At 39.3% G+C, this 27,041-nt stretch overlaps 1 protein-coding gene across 4 annotated transcripts in view; it reads left to right on the top strand.

Annotated features, from left to right (window-relative positions):
• pum3 (pumilio RNA-binding family member 3) overlaps positions 1 to 24,197 on the top strand; it is a 46,220-nt gene extending 22,023 nt beyond the window's left edge. For all 4 annotated transcript variants that reach the window (XM_069927407.1, XM_069927387.1, XM_069927398.1 and 1 more), the window contains 8 exons: positions 6,151 to 6,249; positions 7,490 to 7,543; positions 8,182 to 8,262; positions 10,577 to 10,719; positions 11,841 to 12,063; positions 12,736 to 12,823; positions 18,910 to 19,000; positions 23,587 to 24,197. In XM_069927407.1, the coding sequence (XP_069783508.1) occupies positions 6,151 to 6,249; positions 7,490 to 7,543; positions 8,182 to 8,262; positions 10,577 to 10,719; positions 11,841 to 12,063; positions 12,736 to 12,823; positions 18,910 to 19,000; positions 23,587 to 23,734 (927 nt within the window). In that variant the 3' untranslated portion in view covers positions 23,735 to 24,197. The remainder of the gene's footprint in view (positions 1 to 6,150; positions 6,250 to 7,489; positions 7,544 to 8,181; positions 8,263 to 10,576; positions 10,720 to 11,840; positions 12,064 to 12,735; positions 12,824 to 18,909; positions 19,001 to 23,586) is intronic.
• Positions 24,198 to 27,041: the final 2,844 nt, after the last annotated feature.

Genomic DNA, 27,041 nt, shown 5'->3' on the forward strand with positions numbered 1-27,041 from the left:
AAAAAAAACTCACTCAACGTAGATTTGGCGTATGAGATGACCCGAAGAACCTCCCCACTGCCACCATGACCCATCCAGTCATTTTACAATTGTAGAGCCCGAGGTGTCCGTTCCTGCCCGGGATCCCGAGGTTCCCAATCCTGCCCAGGAGCAGACACATGCCAATAGTTCCTGCTTAGAGCACCCTTGGGCAGAGAGGCGACTTCTTTGATGTGGACGGCATCACACCTGATGCTGAGAATGGAATTGCTGACGATGGCTGCAGCCAATGCTGAAGTCTTGGACCCTGCACCATTTGGCATCTTCCCGGCCAGGAAATAAAGTTTTTATTTAATGTTTTCTTTTTACTTGTTTGCTTAATTTACAGATTTGTTACCTGGCAATTGGGGTGTTGTAACAAAGTTTGGGTTGTTGCTCGGAGGTCTGAACATATTCTCCAGCACATTCCTTGCAGAAAATTTGCAGGGGGGGGGTCATCTTAATATGCTCGAAATACAATAAAACCATGAAAATGGGACCAACCTTATCTGAAGGTCGACTTGTACACCAAAATTTACAGTATACTAATCAGTAGACTTAAACCCATGTTTTATATTGTTAAATGCTTCTATGAGCCTTTTGTTAAATCATACGAAAACATAATTTCAAAATGAGTTGGATAAACTTTAATAATTTTGAAGCCATGCCTCTTGTCCTCATTAATCAATGGCATAGTGTTTTCATTATTGTTCCATCAATGTGCAGAACTCTAATTGGTTAAAATATTTTTCGAGGGACTCTTAATTGAACTTGTGAATAAATACTGTGAATGTTCATTGTGAAATAATGCACCATGCTATATTCAAGTCAATGCATTTAGTAACTGTAGAGATTCTGTGCCAGTCATAAATGAACTTTAAGTGTAGACGTTACTTAAGTAGAGTTGGCTGAATGGCAACTTTTTGTCTACCTTACAGCAGGCAGAGCAAATTTCATGTAATATTACATATTCCGCACAATTACATGACAATAAAGGAATCTTGAATTTGTGGACCTTTCCATTTTTTACATTCTTCTGTGACATTGGCATTGCCAGAAAGATCAATATTTATTTGCCATCCGTAAAGGTATCTGAGGAATTGCAATTGAGCTGCATTCTTGAACCTCTGCAGCCTGTGAGAGGATACACAACACTGTTAAGTAGGAAGCTCCAGTATCTTCATCCAATAGCCATGAAGGATTAATGATATTTTTCTTTCAGCATTATGTACGATTAGAGAGTTCCAGCTGAAGTTGTGTTGGGCAGAACCACTAATCTAGGACCTATTGCTGAAGAAGTCTTGTATTTATTTGTAAGATGTCTTCTTTGTCCTTTTCAGAATGTCCCTTAGTACTTTATAGCCATTAAAGAATAGTTGTTGCTGCAATGAAAGAAATGCAGTGGCCAATATGGTCAAAATAAGCTCCAAATAATCATTTACAACACAGAAACAGGCCAGTTCGGCCCTACTAGTCCATGCCAAACATCTCCCACCTAATTCCACTGACCTGCATTCAACCCATAACCCTCCACACCTCTCCCATCCATATACCTATCTAACTTTTCCTTGAATATTAACATCGATCTCGCTTCCACCACCACTGCCGGAAGTTCGTTCGACACCACTCTCTGAGTGAAGAAATAATCCCACGTTTCCCCTGAACTTTTCTCTGTTTACTCTCAGTCCATGCCCTCTTGTTTGAATCTCCCCCACTCTCTATGCGAAAAGCCTATCCACATTGACTCTATCTTCCCCCCCCTTATAATTTTGAATACCAATCACCCCTCAACCTTCTACGCTGCAGGAAATAAAGTTCTAGCCTGCTCAACCTTTCCCTGTAACTCAAACCCCATCAACATTCTCGTAAATCTCCTCTGCACTCTCTCTATTCTGTTTATATCCTTCCTTTAAATTGGCAACCAAAACTACACACGGTATTCCATATTTGGCCTCACCAATGCCTTATACAATTTCAACATAACATCCCAACTCCTGTATTCAATGCTCTGATTTATGAAAGCCAACATTCTAAATGCCTTCTTCACCACCCTGTCCACATGTGCTTCAACTTTCAGAAAATTATTTACCATGACTCCTAAATCCCTTTGTTCCACTGCACTCCTCAATTGTCTACCATTTAATGTGTATGACCTATTTTACCACTACTCTCTGGCATCTCCCATCCAACCATTTCTGTATCCATTTCACTATTTCATCATTAATATCTAATGCTTCCACCTTCCTTACTATCCTCTTATGGGAACCTTATCAAAAGCCTTACTAAAGTCCAAATAGACAACATCCACCGCCTTCCCCCTCATCAACCTTTTTAGAAACCTCCTTGAAAAGCTCTGTAAGATTTGTTAAACTTGATCTACCACGTACAAAACCATGCTGACTACTCCAAATCAATCCCTGTCTTTCCAAATAGTTGTATATACTATCTCTAAGAACACTTTCCATTAATTTACCCACCACTGACGTCAGAATTGCAGGGTTATAATTACCAGGTTTACTTTTGGATCCTTTTTTGAACAGCAGAACAACATGAGCCACCTTCCAGTCCTCTGGCACTTCCCTCGTGGCCAGTGACATTTTAAATATTTCAGTCAGCGCCCCCAGGGTCCTACGAAAAATTTTGTCGACCTGGAGATTTATCCACCTTGATCTTTTTCAGTATAGCCAACACTACCTCTTCATTAATCCTTGTATTAATCATGTCCTCCCTACCATATTTCTTCCCTTCAGCTGACTCAATATTTTTTTCCTTAGTGAATACTGAAGAAAATAAAAGTTTAAAATTTCTCCCATCTCCTTTGACTTCTCAAGGAGCCTACCCCCCTGATCTTCAAGGGGTCCAATTTTATCCCTCACTATTCTTTTACTTTTAATGTAAGTATAGAAACCCTTTGGATTTATTTTACTTTGCCCGCCAAAGCAGTTTCATATCCCCTTTTAGCCATTCTAATTTCTTTAAGAATTTTTTTACACTCCTTGTATTCCTCAAGCAATTCACCTATTCCCTGCTGTTTATACCTGTTGTACACATCCCTCTTCCTCCGAACTAAGTTCCCAATATCTTTTGAAAACCAATGCTCCCTATAGTTTCTAACCTTTCCTTTAATCCTCAGAGGGACATACTGGCTCATTGCTCTCAGAATTTCTCCTTTGAATATCTTCCATTTATCAGCTAACATTCTTCCCTGAAAATATCTTATCCAAATCTTTTCTCATCCCCTCGAAATTTGCTTTCTTCCAATCAACAATCTCAAACTTTGGCCCATCTCTATTCTTTACCATTACGTGCCTAAAACTAGACCCAAAGTGTTCCCCCACACAAACCCCAATCTCCTACCTATCTCGTTCCCTAATAGGAGATCCAATACTGCCCCCTTTCGATTCAGTTCTATGTATTGATTAAGAAAAATTTCTTGAACACACTTAACAAACTCTACCCCATCCAGCCCTCTTACTGTTGGGGTGTCCCAGTTAATATTTGGAAAGTTGAAATTTCCCACAACTACCACATTATGTTTATTAAACATATATGCAATCTCCTTACAAATTTGCTCCTCTAGTTCCCTCAGCCCATTAAAACGGGTTTTAAAGAAATGAAGATCAAGTCCTTGTTTGATATTTTGTGCAGTTGTTTCATTTACCCCAGGTTCTGGAGTGTATTTCTTTTGATAACAGTTTTATTCAGTCTTCTTAATGTTACATCATATGCTTCAGAATTTATTATCATGAAAAGTGATGAGATTTTGTATTGTGCAGCATACAGCATTACTACACTAAAAGTCAGGCGGTGTCTTTGCTTCATTGATTATTTAGGAATCTGATGGCAGCAGGGCAGAAGCTGTCCCTGAGCCACTGAGTGCTCGTCTTTAGGTTCCTGTACCTTTTCCCAATGGTAGCAGAATGAAGAGGTCATGGCCTGGATGATCAGGGTCTTTGAGGATAGAGGCTGCTTTATTAAGACACCGCTTCTTGAAGATGCCCTCGATGACATGATGGCTGGTGCCGTGATGTCAACGACTGAGTTAACAGCCCAACTCTCTGGAGTTTATTCTTGTCCTAAGAGTTGGCACCTCCATTCCAGGCAGTGATGCAAACCAGCCAGAATGCTCTCCACAGTACACCTGTGGAAGTGTGTGAGAGTTTTCGGTGACAAACTGAATCTCCTCAGGCACCTCACAAAGTATAGCCGCTGGCAAGCTTTCTTTGTGATTACATCAATATGAACACTCCAGGGAAAATCCTCGGAAATGTTGACACTCAGAAACTTTAAGTTCTTGACCCTCTCCACTACTAAGCCCTTGGTGAGGACTGGGTTGTGTTCCCCTGACTTCCTCATGAAGTCCACAATAATCTCTTGGGTTTTGCTGACGTTGAGTGCAAGATGTTGTCGTTACACCATTCAACGAACTGATCTATCTCTGCCCTGTACGCTTCCTCATTGCCATTTGTGATTCTGCCGACAATTGTGGTGTAATCAGCAACTTGTAGATAGCATTGGAATTGTGCCTGGCCGCACAGCAATGTGTGTATAATGAATAGAGCAGTGAGTTAAGCACACATCCTTGGAATACGCCCGTGTTCATGATCAGTGAGGAGACATTGTTTCCAATTAATACTGACTGTGGTTTTCCGATGAGAAAGTCAAGGATCCAATTGGGGAGATGAGTACAGAGGCCTAGAGTTTGTAGCTTTTTGACCAGCACTGAGGAAATAATGGTATTGAAGGCTGAGCTGTAGTTTATGAAGAGCAGCCATATGTATGAATTGCTGTTTTTGACATAATCCAGAGCTGAGTGATATTGCATCTGCTGAGGAGCCACTGTAACGATAGGCGACTTGCAGCAGGTCCAGATCTTTGCTTAGGTACAAATTAATTCTGGCCATGACCAACTTCTCAAAGCATTTCATCACAGTAGAAGTTAGTGCTACTGGGTGATAGTTGTTGAGGCAACTCACACTGCTCTTCTTGGGTACCAGGATGATTGATGCCCTTTTGAAGCAGGTGGAAACCTTTGCTTCCGCAATGAGTTGAAAATGTCTGTGAACACCCTGGCTTGTTAGTTGGTGCAGATTTTCAGTACCCTTTTGTGTTGTTTTTGTTTTTCATATTTGTTTTTGTAGATTAGTACAGGGGGTTTTAGTATAATGTGAAGTTTTTTTTCTTCTCTTTATGTATGAAGACACTATTATTTTTCATTGGTTGTTGTATATTATAATCTTGTAAACCATGTATCCTTATTCTCTCTACATTATCTATTGTATGTTTCATATTATATTAAAAGTCAATAAAAAGATTGAAAAAGAGATTTTCAGTACCCTGCCAGGTACGGTGTCAGGGCTTGGTGCCTTGTGAGGGTTCACCCTCTTGAATGATGTTCTGACGTCACCTTCAGAGACAGATATCATAGGGTCCTTGGCCTTTTTAGGGATTCTAGTAGGCACTGTCTGGTGGTTCTTCTCAAAGAGGGCATAAAAGGTGTTCAGCTCATCGGGTAATGAAGCTTCATAGCCATCTATAGTGTTTGCCCTCACTTTGTAGGCTGTAATGGCCTGGACTCCTTGCCATAGCTGGTGTGTATCTGTCTCTCTCTGTCTCTATTGACATTGACATCAATTCACTTTAATATCACCTTTAAAGTTAATATCTTTGATCAATATTTAAATCAAGGCTACAGTGAGGTCTGGATGAGGTCTGGAACAACATAGTCTTTGGTGTGTTTGTAAAATGATTTTGTGGTTTTGATTTGACTGCTTTTGGTTTGCACCTTTTTCCATGTGATAAGCAATGAACCACACAACTGCGCTTTCATGAAAACTTCCCTTCTAACTTCATCTTGATTTTCCAGGTGTTGAAACCCTCAACAATACTTCGTGTTATGTCTCGTATTAACTGAACTCCATAAAATTGGTATCTAAGACTCTTTCATCCTTCACACCATTGCTTACTGAATTACATTGGCTCCTGATTAGGCTGTACCTCGATTTTTTGTTTTAATTAACAATTTTTTCCATTCTCTACATTTATTCAGTGTAGTGCATAATAATATCCAGAGTGAGTATTAATTTTAATATTGTCACATAATAGTGGAAGTAATGTAATTTCTGAATTTAGGAAATGATCGAATCACTGAGAGAAGCAGTCATCTACATGGCACATACGCACGATGGAAGCAGAGTAGCCATGCAGTGTTTATGGCATGGGACCCCCAAAGTAAGTTGAACAGAGCAGAATCTTTTTGGAGTGGCTAGTTTTTTTGTTGTTGTCCCTTTTGAGTTTGGAAAGCAGTGAATTATTATAATCTATTTTATCCAAGGATTTAAAAAAAAATCACATTGTTGTCCAAATAGTACTCAAGTACTTCTGCCTTCCACTTTAATTCTTCAATTTAAATTTATTTACATATTCTGAACTGTATATTTTGTAAACTGATTTTAAATTTGTACTGTTATTTGGGCTTGCAAATTGGTAATAATATGAAGAAGCCACGAGGGCTTCCCAGAAGCTCAATTGCTCACAACCTTATTTAGGCCATATTCAATTCCCAATTTCTGTTAGCTTTTTGTCAGTGTCAATGAGATTCTGGAGGTGGGGTACTGTAGTTCATCATAAGTGGCCTGATAAACTTTGAATTAAAAATATCAATGGCATTCATTGTTATATCTGTGAAGCTGCAAATATATGAAAGTTTTACGAGAATTCTGGATGAAATGCCTGCTAACTTACTTTGGTGTGAACTGCTGATTGAGGGCGGTGCAGTTGGCATAGCGGTTAGCACAATGCCTTTGCAGTTCCAGAGATCAGGACTGGACCAGGGTTAGAATCCTGCACTGTCTGTAAGGAGTTTGTACGTTCTCCCAGTGTCTGCATGGGTTTTCTCCTGGGGCTCTGGTTTCCTCCCACAGTTCACAATTAAAAAAATGTACCAGGGGTGTAGATTAATGGGGTGTAAATTGAGCAATATGAACAAAATGGCCTGTTACCGTGCTCTACGTCTAAATTTAAATGAATGAACATTTATTCTTAAATGCACAAGTACAGATGCCACGAAAGTTTTACTCACGAGAGCTTCTCAGTTATACAAAACATACTGACTTTTGAAGTACAAATAAGAAGTCACTGAGAGGGGGAAAAATAAATAAAAATAAAAAAAGGAAGAGAAAAGGAAAATGCACAGTAGATATTCACAGTTGGCCCCGGTAGTGATATAAATATTATGTCATTTTGATAGCATTGGATCAGAACAAGGCAATTCCATTTACATTCCAGTAAATTCAGAAGAGGGGAAAAAGTTAATAAGGGAGAATAGGAACTAATTGGAATAAAATCAGAATGTTGAAATCATTGAAAGGAGATGATAATCAGAAGAAACTCTAATTAATTAGATTGATTACTCTTTGATTAAAGTTGATTTACAAATCTTCAAAAAAAAATTTGCTTAATTTCTTCCCAGGACCGAAAAGTTATTGTGAAAACAATGAAGACTTATGTTGAGAAGATTGCAAATGTAAGTTATGAATTTATTTGATCTGTGCCAGAATTTCAAAACTTTAAAATAAACAATTGTGATGGTGGGGATAAGTAAGCAGGTTACTGGAAAGATGGAACCTTATCATTCTTGTTATTTAATCAAGAATTGGTCAGTTGGTCATTATCAGATTCAAATGTTCAACATTTAATGATGATGAGATCTGCTTGTGACAGTGAACAGATCCCTGCCAGTACTAAGTTAAATTTAATTTCCTCTAGCCTATGTTGTACTGTGTATGACAGGAGGCTAAAATAAAGCTCTCTCGCTAGAAGATTGGAAGCATTGAACATTACAAATCCTAACTCTGGATATCAGGTCAATTGCTTTGTTGTTGGAGCAAATCTCCAGCATTATTTATTTTATAACATATTTGTCGCAATTTTAGGCTTTGTTCTTAATTACTAATAAATATTGGACTATGAATAGGATCACTCCTTCACAGTTAGTCTTTCCAGAAATAGTGGTGAGTTAAAGAGTTAATACTTGAGATGTGGTTCTTCTTGGCTTAATTCAAAAGATATTATTTTCTAATTGATGGGAAAGTAGAAGAGGATAATTATACATATTATTCATTTCAGAAAAACTGACCTATCGTTTTTAAAATTGGTTTGCAGGGTGAATTTTCACATTTGGTTCTCATAGCAGCATTTGACTGTATAGATGACACAAAACTTGTAAAACAGATAATTCTGTCGGTAAGTAGTCACTTTTTGAATATTTGTTTTGAATGTATCATGTATCTCCCTTTGTAGCATCCTTGTGCATTAGTGTCATGTTTCTTGCTGGTAATGAATACTTCAAACAAAATCCCTCTTGCGTCACCAAGAAGATGTAATTTATAATGAGCACCTTTTATATCTAAACTAATTCCATTCCAAATACTTTATTGGCAGTGCAGTTAACTTCAAAATGTACAGTTGTCCAACCAAAGGAATTGATACAATATCTTTGAAAATTAATCTATGCAATTTAAAAAAAAACCCACAGAAAATGTGCTTGTGCTGGTAGAAAGAAAAGTACTCAACCTATTTCAACGTTCCAACCCCTTTGCATATGACTCAAGTACACGTTGATGCATGTTTAAAATCTGTCTCCATTAGCCTTTCAAGCAGCATTCCAGATCCCTGTCACACTGTGTATCATTTCATAAAGTTTAATAAAATCTTGTTTACTGATGTACTTTATATTTCAGCAAAATATATACAGGTGAGGATGAAATCTGGAATTAAAATCAAATAAACATTTTTTTTTCAGGGATGTATAACTGTTGAGAAAGCTATGAATATTTCTGTGTAGCAAAGTGTCTTTAAGATCATAGTCCAAAGGGCATGTCAGATTGTGGGCTTTTCTTTCTAAAATGTAATCTCAAATATGGGATGTTTTGCCAATGAAAACCAGGAACCTTTCAGTACAGCTGTAGCTTATTTGGATTTCTAACCTTTTCTGGCATCCAAACTTGCTTTCTAGTTTGAGCATAATTAGAAAGCACAGGACCTGGCTGTTATATACCCCAATCCAGTGACTGTTGAATGAATTAGCTGCTGATTTTTGGATAACAGTTTTGCAAATTTGTTAAGTGACTCTTGGCTAAGTTTTTAGGGTGCTGTTTCATATTTGTGGTTTAGTTTGGGAGCTGTCAGCAGTGAAGACAAGTCCCAGTAAAAGTTCAGGGGGGTTTTAATAAAGAGGGAAATCTAAAATGTTAAACAGCATGACTGAATTGACTTGGCTTATTTTCTTTTTTTTTAAAATTTTATTTAATTGTTTGCATCATTACAGGAAAAATGAATGACATTAATCAAATAATGATATAATGATACAAAAAAAGTACTTTTATATATTTTCTCCCCATCCCCCTCCCATCCAAAAGTAAGAAAAAGAAAGAAAAGAAACACCTACCATTTAATATTAGCATATGCAATAATTAATTGTTATTAAAAATTACTAATTAAGAGGAGTGGATAAGATAGAAGAGGTGGACATAAAATTATCCATAAAATCCATGTATGGTTTCCAAATACTACATAAAAAAAAAAATTCAACTCGATTCCTTAAACTATACGTTTTTTTTTCCAAAGGTATGTAATTTTGCATCTCATTATACCACCTACTTAATAACACTTCTCTATCATCTTTCCATGATATCGCTGTACATTCTTTGCAGTTGCTATTGCAAGACTTAAACATTTTTTCTTGGTATTTGTTCAATTTCAATATTATATCCTTTTCATAAATATCTCCAAGTAAAAATATTCTTGGTTCCTTTGGTATTGTTATCTTCATAGTTTGCCCTAATAATAAACTCAGTTCATTCCAAAACTTCTCCACTTTTTCACAAGACCACACTGAATGCAAAAAAAAGTCCCTATTTCTTTCGCACATTGAAAACACTTATTTGAATAATTAGGATTGTCTATTTAACTTATATGGAGTATAATACAATTGATGAAGAAAATTATATTGAACCATTTGATATCTAACATTTACTGTACTCGTAACACTTTCATAACATAATTTTGACCAAATCTCCTCCTGAATTTGTATATTTAAATCTTTCTCCCATCGGATTTTTGATTTGTATCAATCTCTTTTCTTTGCAGTATCTTGTAATTTTATATACATATTAGTAATAAATTTCTTAACAACAAATGTATCTGTTATTATATCTTTAAATTGACTTTGTTTTTGGAGTCTTAAATCTGCTCCCAGTCTCTCTTTCAAATACATTTTTAATTGATAATATACAAAAATTGTATTATTGTGTATATTGTATTTAACTTTTAATTGATCCAAAGTTAAGAAAAAAGATCCTAAGAAACAATCTTTTATTCTCTGTAAACCTTTACTAAACCAATTATCAAATAAAGAATTACTTAAAGTAAAAGGAAAAAGTAGATTTTGTTTTAACAAGATTTTTGGCCTATTTTCTGTTGCACAATTTAAATTTAATACTTGCTCATTAAATCTCAATAACGGTACTTTTTGGTATCTAACACTATCAATTTACAGGAAATAATCAGTTCCTTGCCTAACTTAATCAACAATAAATATGGCAAGAAGGTTTTGCTTTATCTACTAAGCCCGAGGGACCCCGCACACACCGTGCCGGAAATTATTAAACTTCTACAACAAGGTGATGGCAATGTTCACAGGTCAGAATTATTTATTTGTTCAATTAACAACAGCTGTTGTGTTGAAGGAACCCTTTTGATCTTTTAATTTTAGTGAGACAATAAGAACACAAGAAATTAGAAGCAGGAATGAGCAATGGTAGACCCGGCCTATTCCTTCATTCACTAATAATCATAACTGATTTGTGCCAGCCTGAACAATTCCCAATAATTAATTGAAAGGAAAAGTTTTCTAAGCACTTCAGTTTTAAATGATTGGCCCCTTATTTGGTAGCTGTGTCCTGTAGTTTTTGACCTTCACTCGTGAAAACATCTCAATATTCACCTGTTAAGCCCCCTTAGGGCCTTCCTGTTTGAAAGGGTTGCCCCTAATTCTTCTCAAGACCAAAGCCAACTAGCGTCTTGGGGAAGGACAACCGCTCCCATATCGCAATTTTGCATAATGTGGAGCACATCTCACACACCAGGGGCAATTTACAGTGGCAATTAACCAATCAGCTTGCACATCCATGCAGTCAATGGAAGACTGTTAAACTCCACACAGATGGTCCAGAGGTCAGGGTTGAACCTGGTGAAACACAACAGTCTACAGTTACCGTGGTTGAAGTAAAAACACAACGCTGGAGAAACGCAGCAGGTCAAGCAGTGTACTTTATGTAGCAAAGATAAAGGTGTTTTGGGCTTGAACTCTTAATCAATGTATGGAAAAACCTTAATTGAGCCTGATCTCTAGAACTGTGAGGCAGCATATGAAGTGTAGCCTTGGTTGCCCTAATTGTTGTTAACATTATCATTACTTTTGCCACCTTCAATTTGAATTATTGATTGGTAAATGTGATCCTGTTTCTATTTGTAGAAAAATAGTCTGCTTCTTATTCACAATATTTTTCTGTGCTTTATTATGTCATTTTTACACATTGAACAGGAAGGCTGTTATTGTCAGTTATTTTGTAAATTTTCACTCAGAGCTTTTGTAAAAGATGCATACCAATTTTGGGAAAGAGGAAGAAAGGTCAAAGATAGTTTTGGATAATCTGAGAGAGAAAAGAATATGCTGGAGTTGATTCAATGTTCTGTAACCTGCAATGTTTGATGTATTTGATATAAAATGAAACAAAACAGTCATTTTTTTATTATACTAGTAAGAAGGATTCAAACATTCGTCATCGTGAGCTGCTTGAAGCCATCTCGCCACATTTGCTGCAATATTTGCAGGAGAATGCTCGTGAAATAGTGAGGAACAAAGCAACAAGTGTTATTGTGGCAGATATTCTTGGGTGTGCCATTGGTGATGTGCAGCCTTCCATGAATGCTATAGCTAGCATCGCAGCAGAAACTTTTGAGCCTGGAGATAACAATGGTGAGGTAATGTACAAGTGCACAACTTTTGTTTTTAACTTCAGTGTCTGGAATTAAACATTCAGCATTTCAAATAATTAGATTGCCTTGTATTTCCAAGGAAGAATAAGTACAACTTTTTTTTTAGTCACTTTTAGTTTGTGCTCAGTAAGTTGTCCTGCATTTTCAAGAACAACCAATATACCTTAAGGACCATGCAGTTGCTTTAATTAATTATTCATCTTCATTGCTAAAGGGTGGCTTTCTTACTGTGTAAATATCACATTTATTCTGCCATTATTCTTTTTGCAGTGCTTAATCAAGTGCAGCAAAACTACCTTTCATTCATAACTAGTGAATTGACTAAACAATTTATGGTTAAAGTATATTCAATGGAATAAATTAGTCCAATTAAATACCATTAGTTAGTTCCAAGATTTTGAGTTTTTGCAGGCAATTAAAAAGCCTACCCATTGGGATATGTTATCCTTGTGTTGTCATTTTCCACTAGTTATAAAATAAATTCAAAGACTGGTGCAGCGTTTTAAAAGTTCAAGATCTTTGTTCAAATATCATTGTCAAATGTCCAATTTATCATTTTGCAGTTCAGGGTTATGGCTGAATTTGAAGAGTTTAGTCTAGGAAAATTGATAATTGGAGCACTGAAGTATAATTGGTTTCCTCCTTTCCTTTCTTTAGCTCCACATGGCAGAACATCCAGCAGGCCACCTTGTTCTCAAATGGTTAATAGAGCAAGATGCAAAGATGAAAGAACTTGGAAAGACAGGTAGGAGAAGTTGCATTGATTTTACAATGTGTTTTTTGGAACTTGTTGAATTATTTTTGTCACAGTGTATAGTGTTATTAGACACGTGATCATTTTTCCCAGGGCAGCACAGTTAGTGTAGCAGTTAGTAAAACACTCTTACAGCACTTGGTGCTGTCTGTAAGGACTTTGTATGTTCTCTCTGTGTCTGAGTGAGTTTGCTCCAATTTTTTCCCCACCATTCAAAACCTACTGGGGTTGTAGGTCATCTGGGTGTTACTAGCCAGCATGGGCTTGAAAGGGCCTGCTAATGTGTTGTGTGTCTGTCTAAAATATTTTGGATGGTGAGAGACAGAGAAGAGCATTTCAAAAGATGTGTTTATAAGCGAGTTTCTTCTAATAACTTTTGTCACTGATGTTGCCCTCGGCTTCAGTGAGGCTGCTCATTTTATTTCCTCTGTTCCAATGTTTATCCTACACTAAATGGAAATTCCTTGAAATGGAAATTGTCTTGAAGCTCTTTACAATATTTTGTGGCGTGCCTCGAGGTTATAGCTTGGAAATAAGACACACACAACAAGGAGTGTAGTTGACACTGATTAATGAACTGGCTACTCTCTTTTATATATCAGGCTGACCCTGCTGCCATGTGACTGATGGACGTGACCCATGTTCCTTCAGGCTCTGATTGGTGTCCTCATGATTCGCCTTCGGCAATTGGCTGGATTGGCCAGTTTTGATGCAGCATTATCCACTGGTGTTATTTGTGCTGCCCTGGGCGCCAATTGGTCCTTTCATGATCCATTGCTGGCAATTAGCTGGCTGAGTACGTTTTGCAGTGGCTGATGGGAACAGGCCGCTGACGCCTTGTACAGACCACTCAATTGCCATGTTTGAACGGTCTCTTCTGTGTCAGCATGTGGCCACGGCACGACCCCCTCCCTCCTCCCTGCGGTGAGGGATTGAGAGTGTAATTGGTTGACTGCTGACCAAATATACTGAATTGAGCTGGTCAATCATAAAAGTCTCTTCCTTGCTGCTGATGTCCAGAATGCAGGTGGTCCCATTGTGTCAGAGGACATGATATGGCCCCTCGTACGGTCTTTGGAGCAGTGGCCAGTGAGCACTACACCTCACAAAAACATATTTACAGTTCTTGAGGCCTTTGGGGACTATAGACCGGGGATGGCCATGCACTTTGGGAAGTGCATTCCCAAGCATTTGCGCAGTCTGGCTAGGGCAGCGTCTAGTGGGTCTTCCAGGTTACTAGCGAAGAATTCAGGGATGACTAAGGGCGCACCGTACACCATCTCGGCAAGGATGTATTGAAGTCCTCCTTGGGTGCAGTTTGAATGCCCAGGAGGCCCCTCAGCAGCTCATTTGTCCAGTTGAGCCCTGAGCGTCTGGCTTGAGTACTGATTTGTGGTGCCTCTGGAACCTCTCCACCAATCCGTTGCTTGTGGGTGATGTGCCATTGTCTGGTGGAGTGGGTTCCAAGGGTATTGGCCAAGGCTGCCCTTAGACTGGAGGTAATTCTATTGGAGATGAGATGTTCTGGGGCCGCAAAGCGCGCCACCCAGTTGTTTAGCAGGGCCCTAGCACATGTCTTGATGGATACCTCAGGTAACAGAACTTCTTCGGGCCACCTGGTTGAATAGTTTGCAGCAGTGAGCAGGTTTTGGGCACCCCATGACACCAGTAGTAGGCCAACAATGTCCACGTGTATGTAGCTGAACCTTCACTGTGGTGGTTCGAAAATCTGGAGAGGGGGCCTTAACATGTGTCTAGGTCTTAGCAGACTGACATTGTGTGCAACTCTTTGCCCACTAGCTGACCTCTTTACTGAGGCCATGCCAGATGAATCAGTCAACTACCATTCTGACAATGGTCCTAATGGAGGGGTGTGCCAGATTGTGGACCATGTTGAAAATTTGTCTTTTCCAATTGGCCAGGATGATTGGGCATGGCTTATCAGTAGCTGTGTCACACAAAAGATTAATTTTACCTGGGCTAATTGGAACGTCTTCCAGCTGCAACCCGGTTACTGCAGTCTAATAAGCAGGAATGTCAGGATCCACTTGTGTCCTTTTGCCAAGGCCATGTAGTCGATGTCTGGGGTGGGGGTATGTATGGTGGAAAAAGCAGGTTGAATCAATGCATCACCCACCACATTGGATTTTCCTGCGATGTGACTAAGGCCGGTGGAGAATTCTGAAATATAAGAAAGGTGTCTGTTGCCTGGCTGACCATGGATCTGAAACTTGCTGAAAGCAAAGATAAGTGGTTTATGGTTGGTGAAGATCTAGAATTTCGTGTCCTCTAGGAAATATCGAAAATGTCTCAATGCCAGGTATAGAGCCAACAGTTTGTGATCGAATGCACTGTATTTCAGTTCTGGTGGCTGGAGATGCTTGCTAAAAAAGGCTAGTGGCTGCCATTGTCCATACACCAGCTGCTCAAGCACACCCCCGACTGCGGTATTGGAAGCATCCACTGTGAGGACTGTCAGCGCATTAGGCTTAGGGTGCAACAGTAGCGTTGCATTGACCAGAGCATCCTTAGCCAATTGAAAAGCTTCAGTTGCCTTATTTATCCATATAATGTCTTTCTTGTGACTGGAAATGAGGGAGAATAATGGCCTCATGATGTGGGCTACTGCCGGTATGAATCGATTGTTAAAAATTAATCATACTGGTGAATTCTTGTAGGTCCTTGACTGTATTTGGCCTAGCAAATGACTGAATGGCATTTACTTCTTGGGCAGTGACCTGCCCCCATCTTTATTGATCTAGTGCCCAAAGAAGTCAATAGTCTCATGGCTGAACTGGCATTTTGCTGGGTTAATGGTGAGCCCATATTCACTCAGGCGAGTGCACAAAAATTGTAAATGAGCAGCCTGCTCGTCATGGTCACAGCTAGCTATCAGAATATCATCGCGATAGAACAAAACAAATTTGAGATCCTGGCCCACTGCATTCATGAACTCTGGAAGGTTTGAGCTGCATCCAGAGGAACTCACAAAGTTCCAAGGGGGTGATAATGGCGGTCTTGGAGATCATCTGGATGGACTGGGATTTGTTGATAGCCCCAGATTAAGTCAACATTTGAGAATATTTGGGCCCCCTGAAGGTTAACGGTGATGTCTTGTATGTGGGGGACCGGATACTTGTCGGGTGTGGTGGCATTATTGAGGCATCGGTAGTCTCCATGTGGCCTCCACCCTCCTGATGCTTTAGGCACCTTGTGGAGCGGTGAGGCCCACAGACTGTACAATTCCCAGCTCCTCCATTTTACAAAATTCCTCCCTTTCCAAGTTAAGTTTCTCAGGTGGCAGATGGCACACTCTAGCATGGAGGGGAGGTCCTTTAGTGAGGATCTAGTGCCGCACCTCATGTTTGGATGTTTAGAGGTGAAATGTGTGTAATGGAAGGAAATTCGGCAATAATGCGTGCAAATGCATTGTCAGAAGCAGTCACAGAATGTAGGTGTGGGGCCATTAGTCTAGTGCCACCGAGTAAAAGGGACTGGAAAGTCTTTGAATGTAGCACCCTCTGTCCCTTAATATCCACCAGAAGAGATATTGGCTTGGAGGAAGTCGGCCCACAGTAATGGCTGTCGAACGGATGCCAAAGTGAACCTCCAGGTAAAATGGCAGTTGCCAAAATGAAGGGAAATGGTGCGAGTGCCAAAGGTACATATGTTTGAGTTATTGGCAGCCCTTAGTTCTCATCCTATCCTTCGGCTGCAGGAGGCAGAGGCTGGGGGAGGACACTGACATCAGCCACAGTGTCAACCAGGAACTGGTGGCCCGATAAGGAGTCTCGAATATGAAATAGGCTTTGACGTATGCCAGCCGTGGATGGCTCTGGCGTTTCCTGGGAATGGCATTGACAGGCTTCTGTACCCCACTGTTGGTGATTAAAAGCAGTGCGGCTCACCGGTGGGGTCCATCGCTCAGGTGGTTGGTCGTTGGGCTTCCTGGCTGGTCGCTGTTTTCGAGCCATCGTCAGTTTCCAGCATAGCGCAGACATCTCTCTTCGTCGGCCACTTGGGCAAATCCTCTTCAATGAGCAGCTGGATTTCTTCAGGCAACCGCTCCAGAAAGATCTGCTGAAACAGCAGGCAAGAGGTGTGGCCATTATTGAGAGTGAGCACATTCCTCGTGAGGGCGGAAGGAGCCCTGTCCCCCAAACCATCCATATGGAACAGTTGGGCTGTGCGCTCGTGCCTCAGGAGCCCAAAAGTGTGGGTTAGTAGCTCTTTGATGGCCACATACTTCCCTTGCTCTGGGGTCTGCTGAAGGAAGCTGATTATTTGGACCGTGGGATCCTGGTTGAGGGCACTTGCTACATGTTAGTAGTTCGTGTCGTTGACAGAGATCCAGTGAATGGTGAACTGTGCCTCAGCTTGCTGGAACCACATCCATGGCTGCGACATCCAGAAGCTCAGCAGCTTCAGGGAGACCACATTGTTTGAAGGTTGGTCTTCCATTTTGATATCCAGCGTTGGGTCCAAAAACACCATTTGGACCATTAAGGGTCAGCACTGTGGTGAGTCATAAGGTTCAGAAATAAGGCACATAAGGCGTGCAGTTCACATTGATTTAATTAACTGGCTGCTCTCTTTTATATAGTCAGGCTGCCCTTGACTGCCACATGACCGACGGGTGTGACCCGTGCTTCTTCAGGCTCTGATTGGTGTCCTCATGACCCACCATTGGCGATTGGCTGGATCGGCCCATTTTGTGGCAGTGTCATCAGCGGGTGTGGTTTGTACCGCCCTGGGTAGTGATTGGTTGGCAGAGCCCATTTTGCAGCGGCCTATGGGAACAGACCACTGATGCCTTGTGCAGCTCGCTCGATTGCAGTGTTTGAACAGTGTCTACAGCCGCAGGCCACTACAATTTCATTTTTAAACAACTTGGCTGCAACAATTGAGCTTTTGCCAATTATAAAACATCAACATCACTATTCCCCTACATATTTTTGCAGTCCTATCTTTGTAGTTCATCATGAATCCAGTATTTCCATTTACAAGAACATTTGTTGCTCAATGAAAAAAACAATCCTGTTGTTTGTGGCTATGGTTATTGAAACAGAACCTATAGTAGATACCACAGAGCAATGACCACACACACACACACACACACACACACACACACACACACACACACACACACACCCCGTGACTTTCAAATGCATTGTAGTTCTTTCATCGTCACCGTCTGAAGCTCCTCGTCAAACAGTATTTTCATGAGACTATTTGAAGGAATTCATGGATCCCAGTAAATGCTGACTGTGCAGTTGACAACCTCATCCCATAAATCAAAATTTAAAGGAAACTAAGCAAAGTACTGGTTTGATCACATGAGCTGAAAATGCCTCACAAAAAAATCTTTAACATGTACATTGGTGAAGTATTTAGGTACCTGAACAATTTGGTCTAAGATTTTATTAGAAATCTGTCTTAATGTCTACCTATTCTAGTCAAAATTAATAATGGTTGGGGTAAAGAGGACATGTGATCATCCATTTAATACCAACACAAAATGTATTAAAGTTGTTTAGCTAATCCTCAACTGAAGATAGAAAAATGAGGCAGAATTTTCATCATACTTTTATCTATTTGACTCCAATAGTGTTGCTTTGCATGGTGGTCTTGTTTTAAATTGTTAGTGCAGGGTCACCTACTTCATCTAAATTTTGGATTGAATCAAGACATGTTGAAATGATAAACTTATTTTAAGCCTGCATTAAAGGTTTATTGCTTGCTTGCAGAGTATAAACATTCATTCTTGGTATAAAGTTTATGAAATGCACACCAGATTAATTGTGGAAACAATGATATAAAGATTACTATTGTGTGCACAATGATATTTCAACACTTCTGGAAACCTTTTTGAATGCTGTTAAACCAAAATCAAATTGAACTAAATTATGTTGATTCTTTGCACTGGTATTCCAAAAATGTTTCTTGGAAAAGCCAGTAATTATGTAATGGCCTCTTCTTATTGTGTCTTTGTAATTTGTGGATTAATTACATTATTATAATGTGTAACCGATCCAGAATACAATCTTAACAAAATGCTGAATTATGTTTACTTACAGAATGCTTTGCAAGAACATTAGTAGAGCGTGTTGGCATTGAAAATATGCGTTCATGGGCACAAGTAAACCGTGGAGCTATAATACTTTGTAGGTAAGTGAGAATTTAAAGTGATTGTTAGTTTCAGTATAACGATTTGTACTTTTTAAAGTCAATTAAAAAATTTGCAGTTTTCATATACTGATTTGGCCACTGATTTGACTATAACTTAACCATAATAACCATTTACGGAGCGGAAACAGGCCATGTTGGCCTTTCGCGTCCGCACCGGTTCACTGATTTTGTGCGCCTGATTAACTGTTTGTACATGAAGACCAATGATGGTCAGTACATAGACATAGCATGCTTTCTAGAGTTCCCAATGTATGAAGAGGGATTCCAATACATTTTACAAAACAAGAGATATGCAAAATCAGACTGAGAATTCCCTCTATGCCCAATTTGATGACAGTAACAGTGAAGAACCACCCCTCTGCACCCCTACATCCCCTGATGATTCCATCCTGTCCGTATCTGAGGATGATGTGTGTGCTGCCTTCAGGAGAGTGAATCTGAGGAAAGCATCCTAGACGAGTATTAAAAATCTGTGCTGACCATTGTATTCATGGATATCTTCAAAATCTCACTCCAGCAGGGTATGGTTTACCTGTTTCAAATAGGCATCAATCATACCAGTGCCCAAGAAGAGTGTAATAACCTGCTTTAATGACTATCAACCAATGGCACTTAAATCAACAGTGATGAAGCGTATCAGCTCCTGTCTGAGCGGTGACATGGATCCATTCCATGTTCACCTCTCGTATAAATAGGTTTATGGTGGATGCCATCTCACTGGCTCTACACAAAGCCCTGAAACACCTGGACAGCAAAGATGCATACATCAGGATGCTCTTTATCGACTATAGTTTGGCATTTAACACCATCATCCCATGAAAACTGATTAGCAAGCTCTAAGACCTGGGAGATAACACCCCACTATGTAATTGGATCATGGATTTCCTCACTTCCAGACCACAATCAGTGAAGATTGGTAAGAACATCTCCTCCATAATCTCCACAGGCCTGTGTCATTAGGCCCCCCCCCCCCCTGCTCTACTCACTTTACACCAATGACTCTGTGACTTGGAACACCATTTATAAATACACCATCTACAAATTTGCTGATTATACCATGGTAGTGGGTTGTACAAAGGAAGGGGATGAGTCAGTAAACAGGATGGAGATTGAAAACTTGACTGAATAGTACAACAATTTTGGACTCGATGTCCCCAAAACTAAGGAGCTGATTGTTGACTTCAGGAAAGGAAAGCCAGGTATACAATCCGGTGATCATGGGGGATCAGAGGTAGAGAGGGTAAGCTCCCAAGTTCTTGGGAGTCACTCTCTCGGAGGACCTTTCCTGGATCCAACGCACCAATCGCATTGTGAAGAAAGCACGTCAGTGCCTCTACTTCCTCAGGAGTTTCAGGAGGTTTGGTATGACACCAGAAATCCTGGCAAATTTCTACAGAAAGAGTGCTGACAGGCTGCCTCACAGTCTGATATGGGAACACCAATACCCCTGAGTGTAAAACCCTCCAAAAGGTAGTGAGCACACCCCAGGACATCACAGGCAAAACCCTCCCCACTACTGAGTACATCTATAGGAATGCTGCCATTGGAAGACAGCAGCAATCATCAAAGGCCCACACCACCCAGCACATGCTCTGTTTTCACTGCTGCCATCAGGAAAGAGGTATTGGTGCCATAAGACTCGCACCATCAGATTAAGGAACAGCTGCTACCCCTCCACCATCAGACTCCTCAATGACAAACTCAGTAAGAGACTCATTTAAGGACTCTTGTGCACTTTATTGATTTTTTTTGGTGTTCTTTCTGTATTGCAGTTTGTTTACATCCTTTATCTGTTTACATTTCTTTATTTGTTTACATGTATACACCGTGTACAGTTTTTTTTTTAACCAATTGGTGGTAATTCTGCCATGCCCGCAGGAAAAAGAATCTCAGGGTTGTATATGATGTTATGTATGTACTCTGATAATAAATCTGAATCTGAAATCTGAATTGGAGAAGTGGTTCAAAGGTAGTAAAAATGCATTAAAGGAAAGATGGAAGGTAGCTGTTGGAGAAAGGAGAAGGACTTGGAGTAATGCACATTATAGATCTGAAAGCTTTAATCTGGTTGTTCTGGTCATGGTGATTGCTGTGTTCATTGTATCAAAATTCAGTAATAATTATTATTGTTATCTTGTCAATTAGATCAGCAATTTAAAAAAACCATGGCTTTAAAGAAAGTGAGACACTGGGTGACCTGTAGTAGCAAGGCTACCATTTAACTTCCTTAAATCTTATACAGTGCATAAGTAAGAAGTATGATGGTTATCACTGTTGTTTAATTACATGTCACCTCACTTGTGTAAGTCACCATCAAGAAATGTAAATGTAGTTCATTAAGTGGCAGTGAGTCAAATTATTTGTCAGCTCTACCCTTTGCTTTCTACCGCAGCAGTGTACGTTTATAGAATTGTCTTTCCATTTTTTTTCCTCCATCTGCAACTCTCAGACTTGTGACTTGTAACCTTCCTTGTTAATACAATCATAAAAATTCCTTCAACCCAATTTTCATACCCTCTGTTAAATGGTATCATTCCTTTAAATGTAGTGAATATTTGTCCACAAATAATAAGAAACGTGTTACAAATATTACAAGCTCCTGTTTTATTTACTGAGTGTCACTTTGGGGGTTGATGCATGGCACCATCAGGTCAGAACTATAAACAAGTTTGATGCTCTCAGCTAAGACCAAGAACAATGGCTGTTTATTCAGGGAAAACAGATGATGAGAGAGGGTCAAGTGATGATGAGTCATGTGATTGGGACTGTCATGATTATAATATTTTGGGAAATTTGGTAAGATTTCGAGTAAGTTGCATACCTACACACATTTTAAAACTTTGAAAGACTGAAGAAATATTGAAGATCTCTGGAGAATGTTATGCACCTTTCACAAGTAGGTGTTAATTGAACTGATGTCATAAAATGTTTGGAACTGGAGCCAGAATGACTACAAGTATCTTTCAGCAGGGTGCTCACTTCTGGGTTTTGTTGATCTAACAACAGATGGGAGCAGAAGGAAGAACTCCTGATGTTTGCTGGAGAAGGTGGGGGTTTTGCAAGTGAGCGTCACCTGCTTTTCACTGGAGTTTCAGTTGGAAAGAGAAGAAAAGCTCTCTCAGTCAGTGTGTGTGGGACACTGAACAGTGCAATCCAGGAAGTACTGATGAAAAGTTCCAGAGCAGTGGATGGCTGGAAGTGCTATCTGTCTGATGTTTCTCTTGGAATAAGTGGAAAAGGAGGAGGTCTGTCATAACCTGAAAGAAAGAGGTTACCATCTGAAAAACCCTGATGGGGCAAGTTTCATCAGCGAGACATTGAGGTGACTAATGGTGGTACCTCAGTTGTGGAAATCCTGGAACAACAAATCTCTCTCTGCAAACCCTACAGGAACCTTCCTGAGTGGTAAACATTTACCTTTCAAGCACCAAAGCCTGATGAACTTTATGCATGTTAAATTCTGTGCACGGAATTAAGAATTTCCTGCATCCAGAGAACTTGGAAGAAGAAGAAGTGAGGTTGAACTGTTAACCAAAGAACTTAAATTTACACACACATTACATACATGTGTGCTTAGAATTAGAAGGGGGTTAATTTGGGTTAGTATAGAGTATAGTTAAGTATAAGTATAGAGTTAAGTTAAAGTTTGATTTTATTTTCATGTTTAAAGTTGATTAAAAATAACTTTTGTTTTAAAAACCACTTGCCTTGGTGAATGTCTATTGCTGCTGGGTTTTCATAACAGCACACTAAAAGTAATAGAATTCAGTATTGATCAGCCAGTCATCTGATAAACACAGGGGTGGAATGGCTCTGTGGAAATGGACATTTTTGCTGATTCTCCTTGTCAGAGGAATTATTGAACCACTGTAACTATTGTAATGGTCATTTTGATTGACCCATATCTGGGTAAAGGAAGCAGGCAAATTCCTACATTGGATCATAAGCATTTTGTGATGGTCATTTCAACTGATACGTGCCTAGGTTTTGGAAACATCATGGAAGTTGCACATTTTGTTTCCCTTGCTCAAGGAAAAAGGGAGTTGTGGCAAACATTTGTACGAAAGGACATTTCTATTGAAGCAACTCGACAAGGATTCATGAGTTTTCGGCAGTCTGATCACTCTATCTCTCACCTCCTCTGTAATTATTTCTGATCATCAGTTTAAAAATCTGAGTTTCAACATAGGATTTCTAAGACAGAAATGTAGGAATAACTTTCCAGAATTGTGCCTAAGCTGTAATGTTTGCGTATTCTACACATACACACAAGTATATTCGTACATAATTAGGGTAGATTTAAGTAAGGTGTTATATTATTAGTAATTATTAATAAATATATTGTTTTAAAAATAACACTGTCTTGGTGAATTTCTATTGCTGCTGGTCTGCGATGTTACACAAATAAGTATTTCAGTAAATTATTTTTGATGTATACTCATGCAGTTTCAATTCAGTAAATTTCTGTTATTCAATTTAGATTGGGAGAGTGCTTTTTTTTCCCTGTTTGAAATATTGCATCAATATTTAAGTTTGAGATCTAATACATGTTTTTCTTTTTTAAGTCTTCTTCAAAGTACCAATGAGGATATCGCCCTGAAAATGAAAAAAGAACTAAAGAAGTTCATTCCCACATTCAAGACAATGAAAGACGTGAAAGGGGTGGAAATGTTGTTAGAAAAATTGACTGCAGGCAATGTAAACACTGAGTAAAATCAGTTTAGAATGAATTTCTAAAATTTAGACGAAAACGAATTGACCATCAGTTAACAAAGTTTCGTATATTGCGAAGAGTACCCATTTCCACTTCCTGTTGCTCAAAATATGTGTTCTCTCAGACTATTCCGTGAAACACTTTCAACAAAAAATAGTAGCTATGGTGTCTTCAAGAGGGAACCTCGGAAATGGTATGAAATATAATTGTGCATTCTGGAGCACAGCTACCTTTGAAGTGGTTGTTGGAACAGTGAAACTTCTTGAAGTTGCTAGATATGGTAGTTTTAAGCATAAATTTGTGAATTAAGGCAAATAACGCTGAATTTTATCATTGATCATTTATTTGCCAATTCTACATTGCCAGTTTTATATAAATCATATTTGTAAAAGTTACACCTATTTCTACTTTTAAAATTGGATGCTATTATTCTTGTGCAATAAATGCAAATTGTCCCATTTATTTATGTTTACAAAAATAATCATTATCTGGTTTTCATTTGTACACGAAACACATATGGCACTTTTAGTTTGTTAAATTACCTCAGATTTTCCATATATATTCTCAAGTGAATTGAAGTGCCTAACATTTGCAAAAGGAAAGTGGTTTGTCTATCCTTGAGACAGCTGAGTAGCCAAGGCTTATCAATGCATATTTGCTGTTTGCAGCTTTGCAGGCTTCCAATACAAACTTATGAAAGAGTGCATTTTTTTAAATTTTAAGTTGTGTATTTGATTTAAATGTCCTCATTGGACATTTTAAACCTGTATGCCCTTGAGATCACAGTTCAGATTTACCTGATATCACATATATCCCTGAGATTCTTTTTCAAGAAAATATTAATTTTTTTTTCAGATGGGTATTTCTAGCATTTTCAATTTTTATTGGCTTCTAGAATTTACTGCAGGATTGTTAGGTAGCAAAGGAGAAAAAGGCAGTTGATGGCATCAAGGAGAGAAGATAGAACCATAGATCACTACAAACAGGCCATTTGGCCCTTCTTGTCTGTGCTGAAACATTACACTAGTCCCACTAATCTGTACCCATCCCATAAACCTCCAGACCTTTCCCATCCATGTATCTATTAATTTGTTCTCAAGACTTAAGAGCCTGCATTTACCATGTTAGATGGAAGCTCATTCCACATTCCCACCACTCTGATCTGAATGAATAAGTTCCCCTAATGTTTCTTCTAAACCATTCCCCTTTCATCCTAGAGCCATGTCCTCTTGTATTTATCTCTCCTAATCTACTTGGAGTTACTCTGTCTATACCTCTCATAATTTTGTAAACCATAATCATATCTCCCCTCATTCTTCTATGCTCCAAGGAATAAAGTCCTAACCTGTTTAATCTTTCCTTGTAACTCCTGAAGACCTGGCAACATCCTAGTAAATCGTCTCTGAACTCTCAATCTTGCTGACAACCCTCCTGTAGTTTGGCAACCAGAACTGCACACAATACTCTAAATTTGGCCTCAACAATGTCTTATACTGAGGAGGAGGAATTTCTTGAATGTTTACTGGACGGTTATCTAGACCAATATGTCGAGGAACCAACTTGGGAGCAGGCCATTTTAGACTGGGTATTATGCAATGAAAAGGGGCTATTCAGCAATTTTGTTGTACGAGGCCCTTTGGGTAGGAGTGATCACAATATGATCAAATTCTCACTCAACGTGGACAGTGAAGAAATTAAAACCGAGACTAAGGTCCTGAATTTAAATAAAGGGAATTATGATGGTATGAGACGGGAGTTGAGTAAGATTGATTGGGTGGTGTTCATGGGGGGGTTGACAGTGGATAGACAATGGAAAGCATTCAAAGATCTAATGGAAGAATTGCAGAAATCGTTTATACTGGTTTGGCATAAAAATAAACCAAAAAAAGTGACTCAACCGTGTTTAACAAGGGAAATTAGAGACAGCATTGGGTCTAAAGAGAGAGCATATCAATTGGCCAAAAAAAGTACCAAATCTGAAGACTGGGAACAGTTCAAGATGCAGCAAAGGAGGACAAAGGGATTAATCAAGAGGGCAAAAATAAATTACGAAAGTAAGCTTGCGGCAAACATAAAAACCAACTGCAAAAGCTTTTATAGATATGTCAAGAGGAAAAGATTGGCGAAATCCAGAGTAGGTCTCTTGCAGTCAGAATCAGGGGAATATATAATGGGGAATAAGGAAATGGCAGACCAATTAAATTCTTACTTTAGTTCTGTTTTCACAAGAGAGGATACAAATAACCTCCCAAGGATGTTGGGAAACATAGAGACTAATGCAAGGGAGGAGCTGAAAGAAATCAGTATCTCTAAGGACATCGTCTTAGGGAAATTGAAGGCTGATAAATCCCAAGGGCCTGATAATCTACATCCTAGGGTACTTAAGGAAGTGGCCATTCAGAAAGCAGATGCTTTAAGAATTATTTTCCAGAACTCAATAGACTCAGGATCAGTACCTGTGGATTGGAGGGTAGCTAATGTTTAAAAAGGGGGGATAGTGGGCAAAATGATGGAATCCATTATTAAAGATGTAATAGCGGAGCATATGACTAGCAGAGAAGGAATAGGACAGAGTCAACATGGATTTACAAAAGGTAAATTGTGCTTGACAAATCTATTGGAATTCTTTGAGATGGTGACAGGTAAAATAGATGGGGGAGAGCCAGTGGATGTGGTGTACCTGGATTTCCAAAAGGGCTTCATTAAGGTCCCATATAAATGACTGGCATGCAAAATCAAGGCTCATGGGATTGGGGGCAAGGTATTGATGTGGATTGAGAACTGGCTGGCAGATAGAAGACAGAGAGTTGGGATGAAAGGCTTGTTTTCTGAGTGGCAGGCGGTGAGCAGTGGGGTGCCACAGGGATCTGTACTGGGACCCCAGCTGTTCACAATTTACATTAATGATCTAGATGAGGGGATTGGATGCAATATCTCCAAATTTGCAGATGACACTAAGCTTGGAGGGGTTGTGTGCACTGAAGAGGGTGGTCAGGAAGCTCCAATGTGATTTGGATAAATTGGGGGACTGGACAGTTACATGGCAAATGCACTACAATGTGGATAAATGTGAGGTTCTCCACTTTGGTAATACAAACTGGAGGGCAGATTACTATTTGAATGACAATAGATTGGGAGATGGGGAAGTGCAGAGAGGCCTAGGGGTACTTGTGCACCAGTCACTGAAGGCGACCATGCAGGTACAGCAGGCGGTTAAAAAGGCAAATGGTTTGTTGGCCTTTATATCAAGAGGGTTTGAGTATAGGAATAATGATACCTTACTGCAGCTGTACAGAGCCTTGGTGA

The sequence above is a fragment of the Narcine bancroftii genome, chromosome 1 (assembly GCF_036971445.1).
Source record: "Narcine bancroftii isolate sNarBan1 chromosome 1, sNarBan1.hap1, whole genome shotgun sequence".
Classification (NCBI taxonomy): Eukaryota; Metazoa; Chordata; class Chondrichthyes; order Torpediniformes; family Narcinidae; genus Narcine; species Narcine bancroftii.